General features: G+C 36.7%; 1 protein-coding gene across 1 annotated transcript; it reads left to right on the top strand.

Annotated features, from left to right (window-relative positions):
• Positions 1-2,066: 2,066 nt before the first annotated feature.
• LOC129256901 (F-box only protein 7-like) lies at positions 2,067-18,196 on the top strand. The gene is made up of 11 exons (XM_054895122.2): positions 2,067-2,559; positions 7,295-7,684; positions 9,279-9,408; positions 10,243-10,459; positions 10,949-11,017; positions 11,541-11,627; positions 11,972-12,024; positions 13,397-13,555; positions 14,702-14,856; positions 15,835-15,899; positions 16,334-18,196. The coding sequence occupies exons 1-11, from the start codon at positions 2,447-2,449 to the stop codon at positions 16,555-16,557; spliced, it is 1,662 nt and encodes a 553-aa protein (XP_054751097.2). The 5' UTR covers positions 2,067-2,446; the 3' UTR covers positions 16,558-18,196.
• Positions 18,197-19,861: the final 1,665 nt, after the last annotated feature.

The following is a 19,861-nucleotide window of genomic DNA, read 5'->3' as shown; positions in this document are numbered from 1 at the left end:
TATCACATTCATTTTCTATTCTGTTTTAGATTGCGCTGATGCATTTTGCACACAATGTATAATGCCTATAACACGTGGTTTGCCCCATTTGAACACGCAAAACTCGTGGTTATCTTTTGGTTTCCACACCACGAGATTGCGCGCACTGCAAAATATGCGCGATTAATCTTGTGGTTAACTTGTGGTTTCCAAACCACAAGATAACCACAAAATACTTGTAAGATTTTCTTTTTTTAACCGTCTGAATTGGCTTTCACCGTGTGAATGCGGCTAATAACAATAAACACAATTACAATAATGATGATGATTATTATCATCATCATCATAATTATTATTATTATTATTATAATTGTTATCATTATTATTATTACTATTATTATCATCATTATGACTTATTAAGTAACCAAATATCATTCCCCAAAACCTGGGGGGGATGATTGTACATGCCATCCCCCCCACCTTGTGAGGTGGGGGGGATGCATCCCCCTCATCCCCCCCGTTGTCTACGCCCCTGCTATCTAAACAATTGATGCGAGCGCGAAGCGCGAGCTGAAAAAAATTGGTAATCTGACATAAAATTTTGACTTTCTGAGCACTTTTGGTAATCAAGAACAGAATGGCTATCAAACTAAACGTTTTATGAGAGAGCGAACCGCGAGCTGAACATTTTTGATATTCCGACCCAAACCTTAAAATTCCAATACACTTATTGTGACCATAAACTGGATGGGTATCTATCTAAACAATCGATGCGAGCGCGAAGCGCGAGCTAAAAAAATGATATTCTGACCCAAAACCTCGGATTCCAAGTACGTTTTGAAACGATGAAGAAGATGGTCATGTTGCTAAATAATTGATGCGAGGAGCGAGATGAAAATGAGAGATATACTGACTTGAAACGGTAACACTTGAACTACTGTTTTCAGTAATACATGAAGAGAATACGTATCTCGTTACATTTGCCTGTCAAATAATGCTAGCGCGAAGCGCTAGATGAATTTATTTTGATATTCAGTACTTTTTGTAAGCATGAACAGAATGCAATGGAAACTCGATTCGCAAGCAAAATAATTTGTGCAAATTGACTTTAAAATTGGATAGGCATATTCTAAGCTCCATGGTATCCTAGTGAGCAGATTACTACATTTCACTTAACAAGGAATGTGAGCGCGAAGTCTGAGCGAAATTTTCTTTTTTATGTAATGTCCCGATATTTTTTTTTATTTTCCAATTATCCCCTCCCCTTATTTCATTCACATTTCTTTTTATTCTTATCTTGTTTTCTCCTCTCTCTCTCTCTTTTTTACATATTTTCTTCTACATGGTGCGAAAGAACTGTTTTGTTGGTTGTCTAGGTTTTCTGATTTTTTTTTATTTTCCATAGTAAAAACTTTCATTTTTGCTATAAAAATATAGGTATTAATATTTCTTTGTTTCAGCTGTTCAGTTTACTTGCTATCTTTATCCTCTTCCTTTCTTTCTTCCTTTCTTCCTCCTTCTCTTTCTTTCTTCCTTCCTTTTTTTCTTTCTCTCTTTTTTTAGGGGGGATCGACCGTCCCCTCCTCCTGAAATTTAGGGGGCGTGTCCCCCTTGTCCCCCCCCCCCCCGCTTCCGTCGCCTAGCATGTCTACATCTTTTAGAAGAGATGGCAAGATCTTGGATCCGAGATTTTGCCATCTGATCATCTCTTGCACAAGATGTAGACATGACGAGATCCAAGATCTTGTCATATGGTGGCACTTTTGGTGGCACTTTTAAGCTTCTATAAACTTGTCACCTGTTTGCCCACATATTTTAAAATTGAGTTTGCGAATTAAAGACACCGTATTGTTTTTCTTTACTGAGCTGCGTTCTTCTTCTTCTTATGTTGGTTTGAGTGGCGATTAGTCATATTTGACTATTGTCGCCATTGACTCTATTAATAAAAAATCTCACTTCTCACATAATGATATTATTACCAATATGATGTATACATATATGAAATATTATTCTTGTGTATCCTTTTAATATTAAAAAGGATAATTATGGTATGTACAAAAGTTTGTCGTAACTCTTGTCAAAATGGCATATAAACAAATCTTCACCAAAAACAAACCGCTATCTTCAGCTCAGTTCCAACTAGTTGCGCTTGCCCTGCCCTTTCAAAGATGCAATCATACCGGTCAGCACGGTACATTGTGCCGATTTTTCGGACATAAATGCCTAGGTCACCCATGCATAGACGAGGGGGCGCTAGTGTACCTGTGCTTACAGATGGGTTAAACATTAAAATAATTTGTTTCTTTTTTTTTTTAAACAACAACAACAACAAGGCGAAAACACTTGTGGGCTTTGTTAGTTATATGTGCAGAACATATCATTTTGTATATTATATCATTTTGTATATTATATATGCGTTCGGTACTTGTGACTCTCCCGTGACTCTGCCCGAAGTCAGGATTAAATAATGAAATTAAGGATAAGACTGGGTGAAAGAACCGATAAAATTGCCATTGGAGATGGAGAAACAAAGGAAGAAACACTTGAACAACTTTCATCTGCCGTTGGTAATGCTCTGAGGTATGTTAAATTTTGGCATGTTTCAAAATGGAATCATCGGCCATTCGGCAGCCTGTTATACAGCCTACAGCCTTACAGGAATCAATTGTGGGAGTCGCCTCATCCTGCGGCCTAACCCAGAGAGCTCCCGCCCGCGTAGCGGGCGGGAGCCCAGAAGCTTACCGTGTATTTTACCATTGTCACCGGACTAGGGTGATTTATGGTCTAAATATTTCTCCAAATGAATTGTGAAAACGGAAAGTATACAATTACCACGATTATATGGATGAAGGTCTAACGAGTGGCAGATTCCTGACATCTGGGCACAGTCTGGAACCTCAAAAAAACGAAAAGTTCTCTCCTTCTACCCAGTCTCGATCGGCCATTTTGTTACGATTTTTAACAAAAATGGCCGATCGAGACGGGGTAGAAGGAGAGAACTTTTCGTTTTTTTGAGGTTCCAGACTGTGCCCAGATGTCAGGAATCTGCCACTCGTTAGACCTTCATCCATATAATCATGGTAATTGTATACTTTCTGTTTTCACAATTCATTTGGAGAAATATTTAGACCATAAATCACCCTAGTCCGGTGACAATGGTAAAATACACGGTAAGCTTCTGGGCTCCCGCCCGCTGTGCGGGCGGGAGCTCTCTGGGTTACCTGCGGCCTAGACCCTGGCCCTGCCGACGTTGCGAGCGACATGCCCAACTCCCGAGGCGAGGCCAAGCTTGCAATCAGTACTGACAGTCTACAACATAACATTTCGCACGGGAATATTGGGCCCCAATCTTGGAATACTTATGCCAAATAGAAGCAAGGCATAATTTTAGCTATAACTTTTTAATGTTATCTAACATTTTTAAAACAATTTTTGCATTGAAACTTTCAATGCAAAAATTGTAAGATAACATTGAAAAGGCAAAATTCATTGTCATTAATTAATGATTATGAATATGATCTCGATTCTCATTTTAGTCAAGTCATGGCATGTTGCACGTACGGTCGTACCTCAGGCACAAGTGATGTTCGTGCAGGCTCCACTTCACTACCGCTACACTACGTTACACCTACTCGAACATCAAGGTCCAAAACTCGCTCTGAGACTGAGTGTGATACTCCGAGTGGCAAAGGTGGGAAAAAATGCATATTTATTGTAAAAATCCTACACAGAAACTAGCCTGAAAAGAATTAGACCAAAAGCTTCGGTCTCTGTTATGTTGGCTGTTCCGCTGAACTCTGCTCTGTTGGCTCCACTAACCAAATACAGTCTTACAGAGACCAAAGTTCTAGCTCAATCTGTACAGGGACTCAATGGCCATATATGTTTATGTACCGTATTAAGTTCGGATAAAACAGGGAAGTGAAGTCGCACGACAGCCGAAGTAAGTCACTGTTTTTTTCCCCCTTTCAAGTTTATTTTTCCCAATTTTGGTGCATTTCAGGCCAAAATGGAATAATAAACTTTCTTTTGGTACAGTTCTTTTCATATGTTTTTATGAAATAAAGACAAAAATCGATGAGCCCCATCGGGGGATTTTGCATTGTTAACCCCCTAATAATGGCTGCACGATAGCGAGCCGTCTGTGTACGAGAAGAAATAATTTTTGTTTTAAATGTTAAAAAACTCGAAACAGACAGCTGCCAGCTGTCTAGAAAAGAATAAGAAGCTTCATTTCTTTTCATCCTAATTTCACTCCATATCCATCCTCCGGTTAGCCTCAAAATTGTTGATTTATAGCCAATATCGAGTTCCTCACATGTACATAAATAATTTGCTGCCGATTTTAAAATATCGCATGCGCATATGCGAGGGTCCGAGCTCAGACCCTCTCGCATATGCGATGTTTTTAAATCGGCAGCGAATTATTACTACGTCTGAGGAACGCGATGTTGGCTCTAAATCACCAATTTTGAGGCTAATCGGAGGATGGATATGGAGTGAAATTAGGATGAAAAGTAAGAAATTAAGCTTCTTATTCTTTTTAAGCTAGTTTCGGTGTAGGATTTTTACAATAAATCTGCATTTTTTCCCACCTTTGCCACTCGGAGTATCAGAGCGAGTTTTGGACCTTGATGTTTGACAGTTCGGGTAGGTGGAGCGTAGTGTAGCGGTAGTGAAGTGTAGTGGAGCCTGCACGAACATCACTTGAGGTATGTCGCAGGTAGACTGATAAATCCGCTGTTTCAGATTTTGTTTTGTCCTCCTACACAGACAGATGACAGCCCACCATTACGAGCCCAATGGCTGTCATCGGTCTATTGATGGAGGGGATGCCGCGGAGCTGGACGAAGTCACAGCGGAGCATAACCCTGACAGAAATAGACCTATTTATCGGTCTTCTTTCCCATCTAGGTCATGATAATCAGGGATTTGTGGTTTTCTCCTAAGTACCATTTCCCTGGGGCAGTAATCTCAATATAACCCTGGTAGTATATTGATTTATGTCCTCGTGAAAAAAAATATAATTTGAAAGAAAACTTTTGGGAAAAAGACATTTTAGCCCTTCATGTATTGGAGTACATGGAAGAGTAGTTCTTGCCTTACATCCCTATGACATCCCATATGTGGCCAATTTGAAGTCTTCATGGGTATAGTGAACCAACATTTACAACTTTTAGAAATTCATAACTTTCTTATTGTTTGTCTGATATTGTTCAAACTTTCACCTATAAACTTGTCTGATATTTCTTTTTCCTATAAAACAAGTTTTTATTTGGGTCGGATTCTCCTTTAAAAATGTGAAATTTATGCATTTTATTTGACATAGCATACATGTATATCGGGCAGCTGCTGATATATGTTGTCACAAACCAGATACTAAATACTAACAACTTTCTTTTATTATGATGTCAAGGTTAATCAAGCAGTAATGTGTTGGTCTACATAAGGTGCTCACTGTCGTTTGTTGTTGCTTGTCCTTTGCTCACTGCAACTTCTCTTTGCTGGTATTGTGTATTTTGGTTGCATTCAGTTGTGAATGTTTAGGAATTTTTTAAGCTACCGGATTAAAAAGCAAGGGTTTGACTTCATATTACACTACAGGATTAACCTCTTTATTGGCTTTTTTTGTTGTGTTTAGTTGCAAAATGCAAAGGTGAGAGCCAGTATTTAGATTTGAACCTCATTCTTGAAGATGACAATGTAACCAATTTTTATTGCAATTTCCGATCCGATTTTCCCCTTTTATCAACATTTTTCCGAGCTCCGATTTTTGACGAGTGGGAAAAAAAAATGTGGCGACGTGCATTGCGGCGGAGCGCTATTCTTGTGAATTAACAAGTTCCGAGCGAAGCCCTCATGTTGGTCGTCAAAATGCGCTGATGATTTGTTTGATCTCGGACAAAAGCGGTGGAAGGAAAAGAAGGTAAAGGAGAAGAAAATTATGATTTGTTTTGATCTCCGATATTAGCGGAAGAAGAGGATGAGATGATGATGATTTGTTTTGATCTCTGACATAATCGGGGGAAGAGGAAGAAGAAGATGATGATGATTGGTGATGATTTGTTTTGATCTCTGACAAAAACGGAGGAAGAAGAACAAGAAGAAGATGATGATTAATTTTGATCTTAAGCGTAGGCAAATAAAATTTAGTTGAACAAGCTGACATGCGCGATGTATTAGACGTGTTTTGAGGAGCTAGCGATTTAGAATTATTAGCAATGATCTCTTGCTCTCCCAGAAGTAAAAGAAATATAAAAGACGCATCTTCAGACGCATTGAACAGAAGTCTCCAACATGATAATGACCGATAGGTGGAACATGAATAAAAATATTTTGAATTTAGGTGCTAGCGATTTCAAATTGATATTAATATATATATTCTTTAGGAATGATCTCTGAGACATCTTACGTTAGAGTTTATGACTGCCTCCGCAATCACCACGATGTTGTAGAGAAGGTGAATATCATCGTAATCAACTTCTGATAGCAGTGCATCTATTTCGGTAAGTAATGTGACCTCTAAGAGTTCATGACAGACTCCGCAATCACCAAGATATTAAAGTAGAGAAGGTGAATATCATCATAAACAACTTCGAATAGTAGTGCGTCTATTTCGGTAAGTCGTGATCTCTAAGAGGTTACGATTGCCTCCGCAATCACCATGATGTTGAAGAGAAGGTGAATATCATCGTAAACAATTTCGGCTAATAGTGCGTCTATTTCGGTAGGTCGTGCGTCCTCTAAGAGTTTACCATTGCCTCCGCAATCACCACAATGTTGTAGAGAAGAGGACTATCGTTGATCGGCTGTAGTGTCGCACGCTGCATCATCATTATCTTCTCCTTCCTCCGATTATGTCGGAGATCAAAACAAATCATCATCTTCTTCCTCCGCTTTTGTATGAGATCAAACCAATTCTGTCATCGGTGCAGCTTGCAGCATTTGTCTGCGTGCCGGCCACCCACAAATTTTAATGTATTTTTTTGTTATTGAATATCTGCCGATCAGATATCCGAACTGATTTTGATTTTAGGAGCAAAACTTCCGAACCGAACTCTGATCCCATTATTGCTCTAACTTACAACATTAGTTGAGGACATAAACCAAAGTTCTACTTTAATAGGAGGAGATTTGTAATCATGTAATGGGATCCCTCCCTCTGCATCCTTTGCTGCGATCACCCAAAAATGCAGAAAAAAAAGATGAAGAAAATATGATCACGGTAACTATTTTTATCAGGTTATTGTTTTATTATTTTTGTTTAATGTAATTATGGAAAATTACATATGAAGTGTCTGCTTTCATCTTTCAGATTAGAGCCAGGAAGCTTTGAGCTGAGCCTGAATGGGAGCGATCCAATTAACGGATCCCCAGATGATCTTCTGAAGACCTTTGGCATTGTGTCAGGTGACCTGATCAAAGTCCTTCGGCCGAACGAACTGGACCCATCTTTGAGGCAGAATAGGGAGAATACAAGAGTCGGACCTCGCCTAGATACCCGTATCAATGGGAGCCTTGCTTCTGCTAGGGAATGCACCACATCAGATAGGAGGCCAGAGCCTGAGTGTGAGGAATCTCAAGATAACTTTGCCAATCAAGAGAATGACATGAGTACAGAGGAAAAGGAAGCAAGGGAACAACTGGCAAGACTTGAAAGAGAAGCAGAAATGGGAGAGAAGATATCAGAACCAATGTTGTGTAGGTAAGAAACAGAATAAGCTAAAAAAAGGAATGATTGTTCATGATGAAACTCTAAGGGCTAGATGATATCATATTTCGGTATTGATATCACCAAGCCTTACAGGATACCCACGTACCTAATTCTTCTTAATGGACATTCCTTTAAATCACAAGATCACTCAAGACAAGATATTGCATTCGGCTAAACCTCATTGAAAAAGTGAAATCTTTTGTTTCTGTTGCTGACTTCATACCTATTAAGTGAATTGTGTGCACAATTTTCTCATTTCAGCTAACTTACTATCCTTGTGCACTTTGAACGTAATCTCCAATTATTTTTTGTGTGTGTTTAATTGGACTGAGTATGTAACATTAATTTTATTTTTTTTCTCGAGTTAAAAATATCCCCCAAACACACACCCTTGTTTGTGCTTTTTTTGGGAAGATGCAATTAATTGATATATAGTGAGAACAAGGTTTGATTGTTTTTGTAAATTTGTTGTTAGATTTTGGAAGAGTCTTTTACTTACTTGAGATTTGCTTGATTATAAGTGACTGATATTTTGGCTCCATGAAATAATGTTCTTAAATTGTTCACATACATTTTGTATTTGTAGAAAATCTCTACATGCTACCTGGAGTTGACACATGTACAAATAATCAACTACATGTAATTGGCTAAAATCAAGGCTAAAGGAATAGTTTGTCTAGATGTTATAAGAGTTATGTAGCAGTTTTAAGAGTCAATTTTTTAGCCTGGCACATTATGTGATTTGTTGTGATCTGAATTTCAAAGAAATTACAATAACACTTGATATGAACATTTCAACCAATAAAATCTTAGCAATCAGAATTTAGAATTGTGATAAGACTACTGAAATCGGAATTCAGTCAAGTTGGAGCCTCCCTGTAGGTATAAAAGCAAAATCAATCCCAATTCGCAATGACATCATTATCATCGCCTGCGACATGAAGCCGATTTGGACTTTATTCCGAACACAGTGTTTGCCACAAAGCAAAATTATGATTTTATTATTCCTAACATTATGCCGAACTTTGCTTCTTGGAAATGTCACATTTAATGCAAAATGCGATTTATAAAAAAATTGTGTCGCATTGGATCGCAGTGGGAGACAGGCTTAGGTACGTAGGATTCACTATCTGTATCTTTTAAATATACAATTTTTGCAAACATTTGTTCTATTTCTCTATGTGGGTTAGTTCTGCTGTGGAGTCTTTTGGACAAATTTCCTCTGGATAGAAAACACCATGCTGAAGATACATGTAATGAGAGATTGAATAATTCAGATTATTCAGAATAGTCCTTATTCCACTGAAAACTAAAGACTTAATTTTTGTTTTTGATTTAGCTGCTCATTGAAGACATTAAGGGTTCTGTCTTATTTACATGTAGGTTGATCATTTTGCTGTGAATAACCTCCATATTTGTATTTGATGAAAATGGATATTAAGAAATATCGATCAAGAAGTCAGTGAGTGGTACCAAATATCAGACAAATGTGCTCTATGCTCATGTGATTTGTTAGGAAAGTACATGACAATTTAGGATTTTCTCTGAAATTTTCCATGATTTTATCAATGTCTTTACTATACAGAGATGCAGAAGGTGATAAGATTCCCTTGCGTTTGAAACAGTTATGTGAGGAGATCCAACCAAAGAGTTCTGGTGATGCCTTGTGTCTAGTGCTTCATGTCCTCATGGTGGAGACTGGATTTGCTGCTCAGGTAATTTATATTGAATAGTAACTGAAGGACTCCAGTCCTTGCATATTTGGAGCAGATAACCAGTGAATGTCTTCAGTGAACACATCTTTGTTTTTGCTAAAGGAAATTCAACTTACAGTATGTCAATTCTCATGACACAATTTAAAAAACTAAATATTGCCTCATATTTTTTTACCTGCATTGCAGAGTGAAAAATAGACCCTGCTTTTTTTCAATGACAGCATTGTGAAATATTGAAATCTTAACTAAGTAGGTTATTTTTTTTGATTATCATTATAACTTAGAAAGTGTATGGGCCTATTTCAAGAAATTTTACATAGTAGTAAGCAAGTGTAAACTGGCATGAGTTTCAGATGAAATGGTCAATGAACTTTGACCATGTTGTGGTATCCATGTAAAAAAATTAATTAAGGTCAAGACTTTGAATTTTCAGGATAATTTTTAGGCTTTCCACTTTTTGGTATATTGCAAACTAGTAGAGTGAATTTTTATCCTGTTGACTACTGTATTCTTTATTTCTAATAGTCTTTTTATATGGAACACTTGGTTCCAGTAGGCTATTGAGTATCCACTTTCTTGGTTACTTTTAATGTCTTCAGTTTCACTATTAAATTTAACCAGTGAATACAGTAGAGGCTGAGCTATAAAAGTTCCAACAAGACAAAGAGTTTTCATAGGCGTATATGAATTTTGCTGAATTACTTTCTGAAATCATTGATGCTTGGATCATTAGAGTTCGAAGATATATGTTCCATTGGAAAGTTTTAATCTTCCAATTTGATGCAACAAAATCTTTGCTGCTGAAATATTTTTTTTCTTTAATGTGTTTATCAGCAATGTGGAAGTTCATGCAGCACAGACCAACCCTCATCTTCACAGATTGTAAACAGAGAGCAATGTAGGGAAGATAGAGACCCAGACCCTCTAGCTGCCTTACCCAATGAATGGAAGACAGGAACATCATATAAACTACCATATCAGCATGCAGAATGTAAAGGAGCTGAGTGTATGCTTACCGGTGTTACAATGGGAAATATACTTCTTATTCATGGTAAGAAAATTGCAGAAGGGTGTAAAATGGATATTGTAGCTAGGGGGGAGATGGGTAAAGGAGTGGTAGGGTTGAGAATAAGGTTTTGATACTATCAGAATTTACATAGGGTCAAAGATGATAAATGTTGGTCAAGTATTTGGTCTATGGTCAAAGGAACAGCATTGATCATGAAAAAGTATGATCTTAGATAGAATGTTGTATGAGAGAATAAATTGGTGACATTAATTGTGATAGCACAGAAAATTAGGAGTGTGACAGAAAAAAAAATCTTACTTAGGAATCCTTGTTGATGTACTAAAGGTGGAGAGTAATGATTTAGGCTTTTGATTTTGTACTAAAATGCAAATACTGGAAATTTTAGGAAGATGATGATGATGGTAAATCAATTTCATTCAACCTTGAACTTATAATATAACCTCAAAATTTTTAAAAAGTGGTTGGACATATATGTTTAAAACTCTTGTCCATGTTTTTCTTGTACTACAGGTCTAATTGGGAAGAAAATCAATGCAACATTGCAGTTAAAGCCATCCATGTATGCCTCTCTTGTGGAAGGTGTGTCTTTATAGTAGTTCTGTCTTTCAGTTCTATCTGATAAGTAAAGAAATGATGATCCAAGCATTTGAAAATTATCAGTCATAGTGTTATGGGTACTTAATAACTTAAATCTTAGTTGCTTGTGATATTTGGTCAAATTGATTCCATTGTCACATGTTCTGATCAGTAATGATTCAATGTCTTTTCATATCCTTTCCAAGCAGGTATTTCTTGTAATGTGACAACATATCAGCCTGTCTCTTTTATTCCTAGGCTATGTATCACAAAGTTTCACTTTGACTAAAACTAATTTGTCTGTGCCTTACTATCCAGTATGCTACTGTATATTATCAGATCCTGATCTTCCCTTTATAGTGATGTATGTTAGAGTATATATAATTACCTATATTTATCAAGCTAAAGATATAAATTCATTCACGTTTTCTGTGCTTTTGGACATCAGTAGTAATACCTGGGTAATTTTTCCCAGATGCTATGTATCATATATAGGATGTGATAGCTGTTTTTTTTTCTTGAATAGGGAGTGTTCTGTTCACAAATCTTGCCTACTTGTCGAGGAGTTTTAAGGACACCATAGTTTACCCTTTATTAGCAACAATGAGATCAGGTGAGATATAACTCTTCTATGTTTCAAATTGTTTTCTTTCAAATGTGGTACCTGGAGGATTTTTATGCTTTATTACTATATAATATATACCAATTGACATGATTTTGTTTCCTGTTTTATGATTTTATTTCATAATTTAATTATATGAAAACAATCATGACCATTGCAAAGATTTCTAGGCATTTACTAGGCAAACACATCATCTCTTGTGAACTTCCTCAAGCAAAGAATGATACTTCTAAATGCCCTTCTTTCACATTTTCAGATACATTTGAAGAAGTATTTTATCAAATTTGAACATAGCCATATTTCTCTAATCCTCTTATCATTTTTTCCTTCTTCAGAGCTTGGCCTTCCTCCACTGCATGGTCTTCCAGCTCTCTTTCCAGAAATTCAGGTTTGTTGTAACTCCACAATTTTAATGAAATGTGCAGAAAATATCTTTACTATTACATTAGTTATCCCTATTACCATATCTTCAAAGATAGCTGCCCATATTTTAGGCAAATGATATATATTTTATTCTGATCTTGACATGTGCAGTACAATCCTAGTAGTACAGTACAGTTCACTTTCCTTATTTTTAAGTTCAATGGTCATTTGGGGTCAATAAATTAGTGTCAACTTATATAAAAATTCCCAAAGTTTGGGAATTTGATTTTTGTCTCACCTGCATAGCAGAGCGAGACTGTAGGTGCTGCTTTTCTGATGGTGGCGGCGTCATCAACATCAATCTTAAACAAAGGTTAAGTTTGTGAGATGTCATCATAACTTATAAAGTATATAGGCCTAGTTCATGGAACTTGGACATAATGGTTATCAAGTATTACTGAACATCTTGCCAGTGTTTGAGGTCACATGACCAAGGTCAAAGGTAATTTAGGGTTAATGAACTTAGACCATGTTGGGGGAATCATCGAAATCTTAACGGAATCTTGGGTTTTTTAAATGTCATATGGACCTAGTTCATAAAACTTGGACATAAGGGTAATCCGGTATTACTGAACGTCATGCCCGAGTTTCAGGTCACATGATCAAGGTCAAAGGTCATTTAGAGTCAATGAACTTAGATTATATTAGGGGAATTTGTTGATTTCCATCATAACTTTTTTAGTTTCAGGTCACATGACCAAGGTCAAAGGTCATTTGGGATCAATGAACTTAGATTATGTTAGGGGAATAAAAACAAAATCTTAACCAAGGTTACATTTTGTTAATGTCATACACTAACTCTGAAAGTGTATGGATCTAGTTCATAAAACTGGGACATAAGAGTAATCAGCATCAGTGAACATCCTGCATGAGTTTCAGGTCACATACCCTAGGTGAATGAACTTTGGCCATATTGGGGGTATTTGTTGAATTGCCATCATAACTTTGACAGTTTATGTATCTAGTTAATGAAATGTGGACATAGGGGTAATAAAGTATCACTGATCGTGTTGCACAAGTCTTTGGTTACACGATCAAGGTCAAATGTCATTTATGGTCAATGAACATAGTATTTCATCATCATAATTATGAATGATTATTCTATAGTTGTTTTCAAAGTCAGCACTGCTTTCATATTGAATCTCGTAATGCAGGTGATACTGCCAGAGGAATTGTTAGTTTTTATTCTCCTAAACTGTGTTACAACAGTCGTCATGTATCATCAATTACATGATTATAATGCTAGGTTTGAATTTCATAATGCACGCAAGACTGCCTTGGGTGTTCACTTGTATTGTTAAATAAATATGAATTGAATACTTGTTGTTTGTTTACAGCTGAAGATCTTGAGTTTTCTGAATATTGCTGATGTAATAACAATGTCAACCGTCTGTCACCATTTCCATAGTCTCATTAATGATCCTTTATTATGGAGACAGCTTTTACTAAGAGACTTTGGAGGTAAAGTCACAGACAGGGATTGCAATTGGAAGAATGTAAGTGAAGGTTTTATTATTATTATTTTTTTAGATAATGCATAAAAAATCATTTGGGTCATAGGATTATCATTATGTTTTATAGTTGTCTGTTTGTCCATCCAATTTTTGAATTTTTGTATTCATTTGTGACCAAGCATGTCAAAACCAACAAAAAAGGTTGTGCTAAGTGATTTTCAGTAGGAGAATATCAAGTTTTGGTCAAATGGTCAAATTCCAGTTCTAATATTTCTTGAAAGATTATACCCAAAATGCTTTTTTGACAGTTTTATTAAGACTCATATTTTGCCTTTTCTGACGTTATGTTGCAATTTGTTCTACTTCCTGAGAACCAAAGTATTCCCCTTATTTTGAACACCAATAACTAAAAAACTAGATAAGCTCTTGACTAATTCTTCTCTATAATCACAAACAGGATGTGCCTAATTATTGTCACAACTGTGGAGCTTATTAAATGACCCCTTTTAGGAAGATTTCAATGATATCTAATCCCCCTTTTATCATATTTGCACAATAGAGTGAAAGTAAGTGTGCCTTAACAGTAGACCAGTTAACTTTAATCCCTGTTTTCTCAAAAGTACCATTCTCTTGTAGTGAATCTTCTACTCTTTTTAAAAGGGTTAGGATCATGGAGTAGTAGTGAGTTACATAACATATTGCTTCAAAGCTAAGGATCTCCTCTTTTTGTAAGGAACTGAAAATTTTTCTTTTAGTGGATTTTGCCATGCCTGGTCACATACTTGGGTCATATATGTGTATATGGAACTGGCAAAGAAGAATGACATTTGGGGTATGGAGGTCTAAGGTTCGAGGTCACAGGTCATACACATTAAAACCTGTTATTCTTGTGATAATTCAAGAATCCTTTGATGGATCAACTTCATATATGGGTCATGTATGTCAGAATGAAACAATATTTCATTCAAATTAGATTAATTTAAATGGTTTTCAAAATATCAGAATAAAGCATGCAATATAGATATAGTTATAGATCTCGCAATGGCGGAGGGATACATTTCGACTGTGAGCAGTTGAGAATTCATCTCGTTATTAATATTCATTTCAGACTGTCCCTCCAGCAAAGCATGGAAACATAAATTTTGTGAAAATGTCACTCTCATGAAGTCACTTTTGGTTGTTCTACAGGTTTACAAAGAGAGATATCGCTTGAAAATAATGAGGGAACAGCTCAGAAATCGAATCCAGAATTCTTTCTACCCTCCTGGTCGACACCCCTTTGCCTTTGTACCATCAGTTGCAGTTCCACATCCGCTACCTGGTGTATATCCCACTGGCTACAGGTAAGCATACCATCAGTACCACACCCCTACCTGCGGTCTACTCTGGCTCCAAGTAAGCATAACATCAATACCACACCCTTACCTGGGGTCTATTCCCCTGGTTTCAGTAAGTATAGTACCTCACCCCCTACCTGGGGTCCATCCCCTGACTACCGGTAAGCTGACCACACCCCTACCTGGGTCCATCCCCTGACTACCGGTATTCTGACCATAAGTATCACATCTCCTAATTAGGGTACAGGTAAGCTGACTATAAGTACCATACCTAGGGTCCATCCCCTGGGTACAGACATGCTTACCATAAGTACCACACCCCCTTCCTGGTGTCTATCCCCCTGGCTCCAGGTAAGCATAACATCAGTACCACACCCCTACCTGGGGTCCATCCCCTGACTACTGGTAATCTGACCATAAGTACCACACCCCCTACCTAGGGTCTATCCCGTGGGTACAGGTAAGCTCACTATACGTACCACACCCCCTACCTAGGGTCCATCCCGTGGGTACAGGTAAGCTCACTATACGTACCACACCCCCTACCTAGGGTCTATCCCGTGGGTACAGGTAAGCTCACTATAAGTACCACACCCCCTACCTGTCCTTGACTTTCATCTTAATGCTGTAATTCATTCTGTTGAGGCTCCCATCCACCTTTGGGCGTTATATAAATTTGTGTTATATGGCTGTATATTATCTTCATTTCTATTTTTATTTTTTCCTGGCAAATATCCTCAAAGGCAAAATGTATAAGTGAAAAACCTGTGTTGCCTAAAACTAACTTTCATTCCCACTTATCGCCAATTAAATCTTTTTAAGAAGCCATTTTTTAGAAACCTTATTTAGATTTTATGATGTGTAAAAGAAGTTGACATAGACTTATGTAAACTGCCTCTAACCTATAGCCTCACTACAACATTTTTATTATGTGATTTATTGGAGTATGTTATATCTTCATTAAGTTCTTGTATTTTTTTACAGAGGGGGAGACTATGACATCGACCCATTTAATGCCGGTGGTGCCCTTCCAGGTTACCCAAACTCAGGTATGGTTTAGTTGCTTTCAGTTTATATAGACTTAAGAATGATTGGTCTTTTGTTAAGGTCTTTCTAGAATTAAAACAGTTTGTGTTATTCATGAATCATATGTAGGATTTTTGAAAGAAAATTCTTATTATACACACAAACATGAACTACAAAACATATGTTTTTCACCTTCTACTGCATGCATTCTTTATCATTCTATTCTTTAGACTGAAAAAAAATAAACAGTGTTGAGATTGTATAAGTACATAAATTAAACTTTGTGCATGGTATACAAAAACATTACTTGTACCTGGCTTGAATTTTCTAATGAGCAAAATTCATTAGTATGAAATATTGTCAACCTTTGAAAAAAAATTAATAATGTTATGTAATAACATTTGATCTCTTTGTTTTTGACTGGCACTATCTTGTATTACATTACTTTCAACTTCAGCCTTCCTGCCAATTCCTGGCCCTCTGGTACCCAATCCTCGTCATGATCTTATATTCCCTAACCCCGATGCAAACCATATACCTGGTCACGGTGGAGGACTTATGGACTTGGAAACTGTGAGACCACATCCTTATGCTCCTCAACCACCTCAGGGATTCCCTGGGAGGAGGACAGGTGGTCGGTCCCTTGGTGGAGGAAATGGGATGAGAACATTCTTCAGGTGATGGAGAGAGCAATCATCTCCATACCAATAATTGGATGGAAGCAGCACCGCAAGGGCAAGAGTTACCATTACACCCTTTCAAGACCATGGGTAAACTAATTAGTATTAGTGGAATGTGCTCTCTGCCTTTTCATATGATGTTAATGTAGAGTAAGGAGGTTATGATTTTACATGAATCGTCATAAATGTTCTGAAGTAAAAAAGAAGCTTTGGTTTCAATATGTTCAGAAGAACATGCACCATGACCTGTATTAATCAGAAGTAAAGGAGCAACTTCATGCCCCCAAGAGATGATATTCCAAATATTGAGATATGATTTAAGTGGGTAGCATTTAGATGAACATTTTTATCTGCATGTTGATTTCATATCTCTTTGTCGAGTAGGAAGTTGGTCCACATTATGTTCCTTTTAGTTGCAAGTCTGTGCAGAAAGTATCAAGAATTTTGAAACATAAGGGATTACTTTTTTATCTGTTACCTGAAATGACAATTTTTGTCTTTTGTCTTAATATGAACAATCAATTCTCGCTACCCCAAATAGGAACAAAAATCTCATAATGCGCGAGACGAGATAATTTTCACTCCGTCGGGTCGTCATCACCATTTCCGGTTAAGAGTCATGCTCGCGCGGGGTTCGCGATTCTGAGTTTTCCACCACGCTGAAATCGATGCCAATCAGCGTAATATGTACAGATTATAATACTTTTTATCTAATTTGGTCAGTTTTTATTCCATTTGAATTATAAATAAAAATAAAAAATATATTTCACCTGAAAATAATTTTTATTCATGTTTTTATTTGGTTATAAAAAATTAATCAAAAAATGAATATCTTAAAACTTTGCATTTAGCGACCGGCCTAGCCTGACACCACGATCGTATTCGACTAGACGCTAAATATATACAGCATTCATTCCGTTCAATTTTTAGTCGACCGCACAAAATGGATAAAAAATCAGTTTCGGAACTTAAAAAAATCTTAACTGACAGAGGAATACCTTGCAATGGAAAGCGTCGGGCAGAATTAGTGACTTTAGCAGAAAAGGCCGTTAAACTGTATCGTGAAAGAGAGGGTTGTGATCACGAAATTTCCGAGCGAAAGCGACGTTGTGTTGTAGTGCATGACGGCACTGTTGATCTGAATGGCAAAACAGTGCATTGGACTTCCGAACAGGAAGTTGTAATACCGAAAAAGCTATCCCATAATGCAATGCGCGTTACAGGGATTTTCCCGGATCTCGGCGAAATCACTATTTGGGGTAGCGAGAATTGGTATACATCATATGAAAGAGAGATCCCAAATAATTTAGTAATAAGTTCACGATGGTGTGAATATGATACATTGTTCAAGAGACTGCAAAAATTGCTCCAAAGCAATCCCTTTTGAAAGCTGCCATTCTTTGGGAATGAAAGAAGCAACATTATTTTTCTTTCATATATCTTAAGACATAGTACTTGGCTTGAAAAATAGCAATACATGTTTTTCATAATGGCATACCTGAAGGTTGATTTAATTCATTTGAAATTAAGCATCCTATCAGTTGTAATGTGTACATCCTGAACAAGGGTAGAACAGCTGTATAAGATATAGGCTATCACTTATTAATATAATAATCTAGTACGTTTTGAGTACCAAAGGATATTGTGTGTGTATTATCATTTTCTGTAAACTAATTATGTAAACAGGGATGCCAGTGGCAAATGGTCCCAGGGTCTGAATTTTTTCAAAGCATGGAGTCCCTTCCAGCTGGGCTTCAGTTTAAGGCCCCTGGAAGCTCTAGGGTTCTAAATGGTCTCTGATTCAATCTGAGCCCGTTTCAGGGATCTTTTTCCCAAAGATTTAGCTCAAGCTTTGGGGATATTTTTATGTTGTAGAGCCTTAACTTGCACAATGAAGTGCATGATGAAGTTTACAAGAACTGTAAACAAGAACTTTACTCCGTGCAAGAAATATACTCCATGCAAGAAATGTACTCTGTAGTCTGTAAACTCTATTGCAGTGAAATGGTGCCACAAAGACATACAGTTTGAAGCACACTTATTAAATATTTTGGATATTTGTAATTTTAGAATTAAGCTAAATGACTGTTAAGACCTGGGTAAAAAAAAAACCAGCTTCAAATGAACTGCATCAAACTTTGTAATTATACAGTGCAATGCTTACATGTAATCATAGAATACATACAAGCGAACATATACCAGCTGATCAATAAACATTCATTATTATTAATTTATTCTGCATTTCAACAAGATCTAGTTATAAGGTAAATACATGAGTACAATGAGGGTAGAAGCAAGGATGTATACAGTACTAGTCCAGGTTGCCTGGGAAGGGAAAAGTAAAACTAATTACTGTAGCCCACAGGCTTTCCACCCCAACCTGGACTTGTAAGGTGACATCCAAGAATAAAACACATACATAAAATTTACATTAAACAATAATAATTTGGCTATAGATAACATTCGTTAAAATTAGAGATAAGAGAACAAGAAAAAAAAAAAAAAGAAACCTCTGAGTAAAGACATGAAAATTGTTATTTTATGGTAAACATGATATTGGACTGGTAATAATTATTCATCTAAAATACAGGCATTAAATTGTTTGAAATGAATGAATGTTGGGTACAAAGAGCAAGATTATTAGTTCCATAATTATACACTGTTAATATAAAAATAGAGGTCACCATTTCCATGTTGAATGAGATCCAAGTGAAAGTACATGTATATCAAAGCAATGCTGATAAGGGAACTTAAAGTGTTATTACTAATTTTAACAGAAAAGGGAATTAATCCAATATGAATGTGTACAATTGAAAAATCTACAAGCTGACTGCCATCCCCCTGCTCACCAGACCCCGCTACCCCAACAATAGTCATTACGATACAACTAACTCAAAGCTCGAATAGCTCTGTCTGCAATTTAGCCATGTGTCCAGAGTCAGAGATCCACAAACCAAGACTAATTCATTATGAGGACTTGGTGTTAGCTCCTCCCACACCCTTGGAAAATAATGTATGGGAGAGCAGTGTAATCTTTTCTTTTTTTTTCCCCAAACATGGAAGTCATTAGATTTTAATGTCTGTACAAATAAGTAAAAGAACCGAAAAGCGGTTTGTAGAAAAATGAGAATGTAATATTCACAACCAGCATACTATGTACAGAGAAGAGTAGAAAATGGGTAAAATGATTATATGCAAATATATGCATTATATACAAGTGAGCTATGCTCACATTCAGAGCAGAAAAGCACATGGGATACAGTTTGTGAGTGTGCTAAGCTAGTCATATCTGTGTTTGTCTGAAC

The sequence above is a fragment of the Lytechinus pictus genome, chromosome 3, assembly GCF_037042905.1.
Source record: "Lytechinus pictus isolate F3 Inbred chromosome 3, Lp3.0, whole genome shotgun sequence".
Lineage (NCBI taxonomy): Eukaryota > Metazoa > Echinodermata > Echinoidea > Temnopleuroida > Toxopneustidae > Lytechinus > Lytechinus pictus.
Note: the sequence above shows the minus strand (reverse complement) of the source record. Positions and strands in the feature narration are given on the sequence as shown.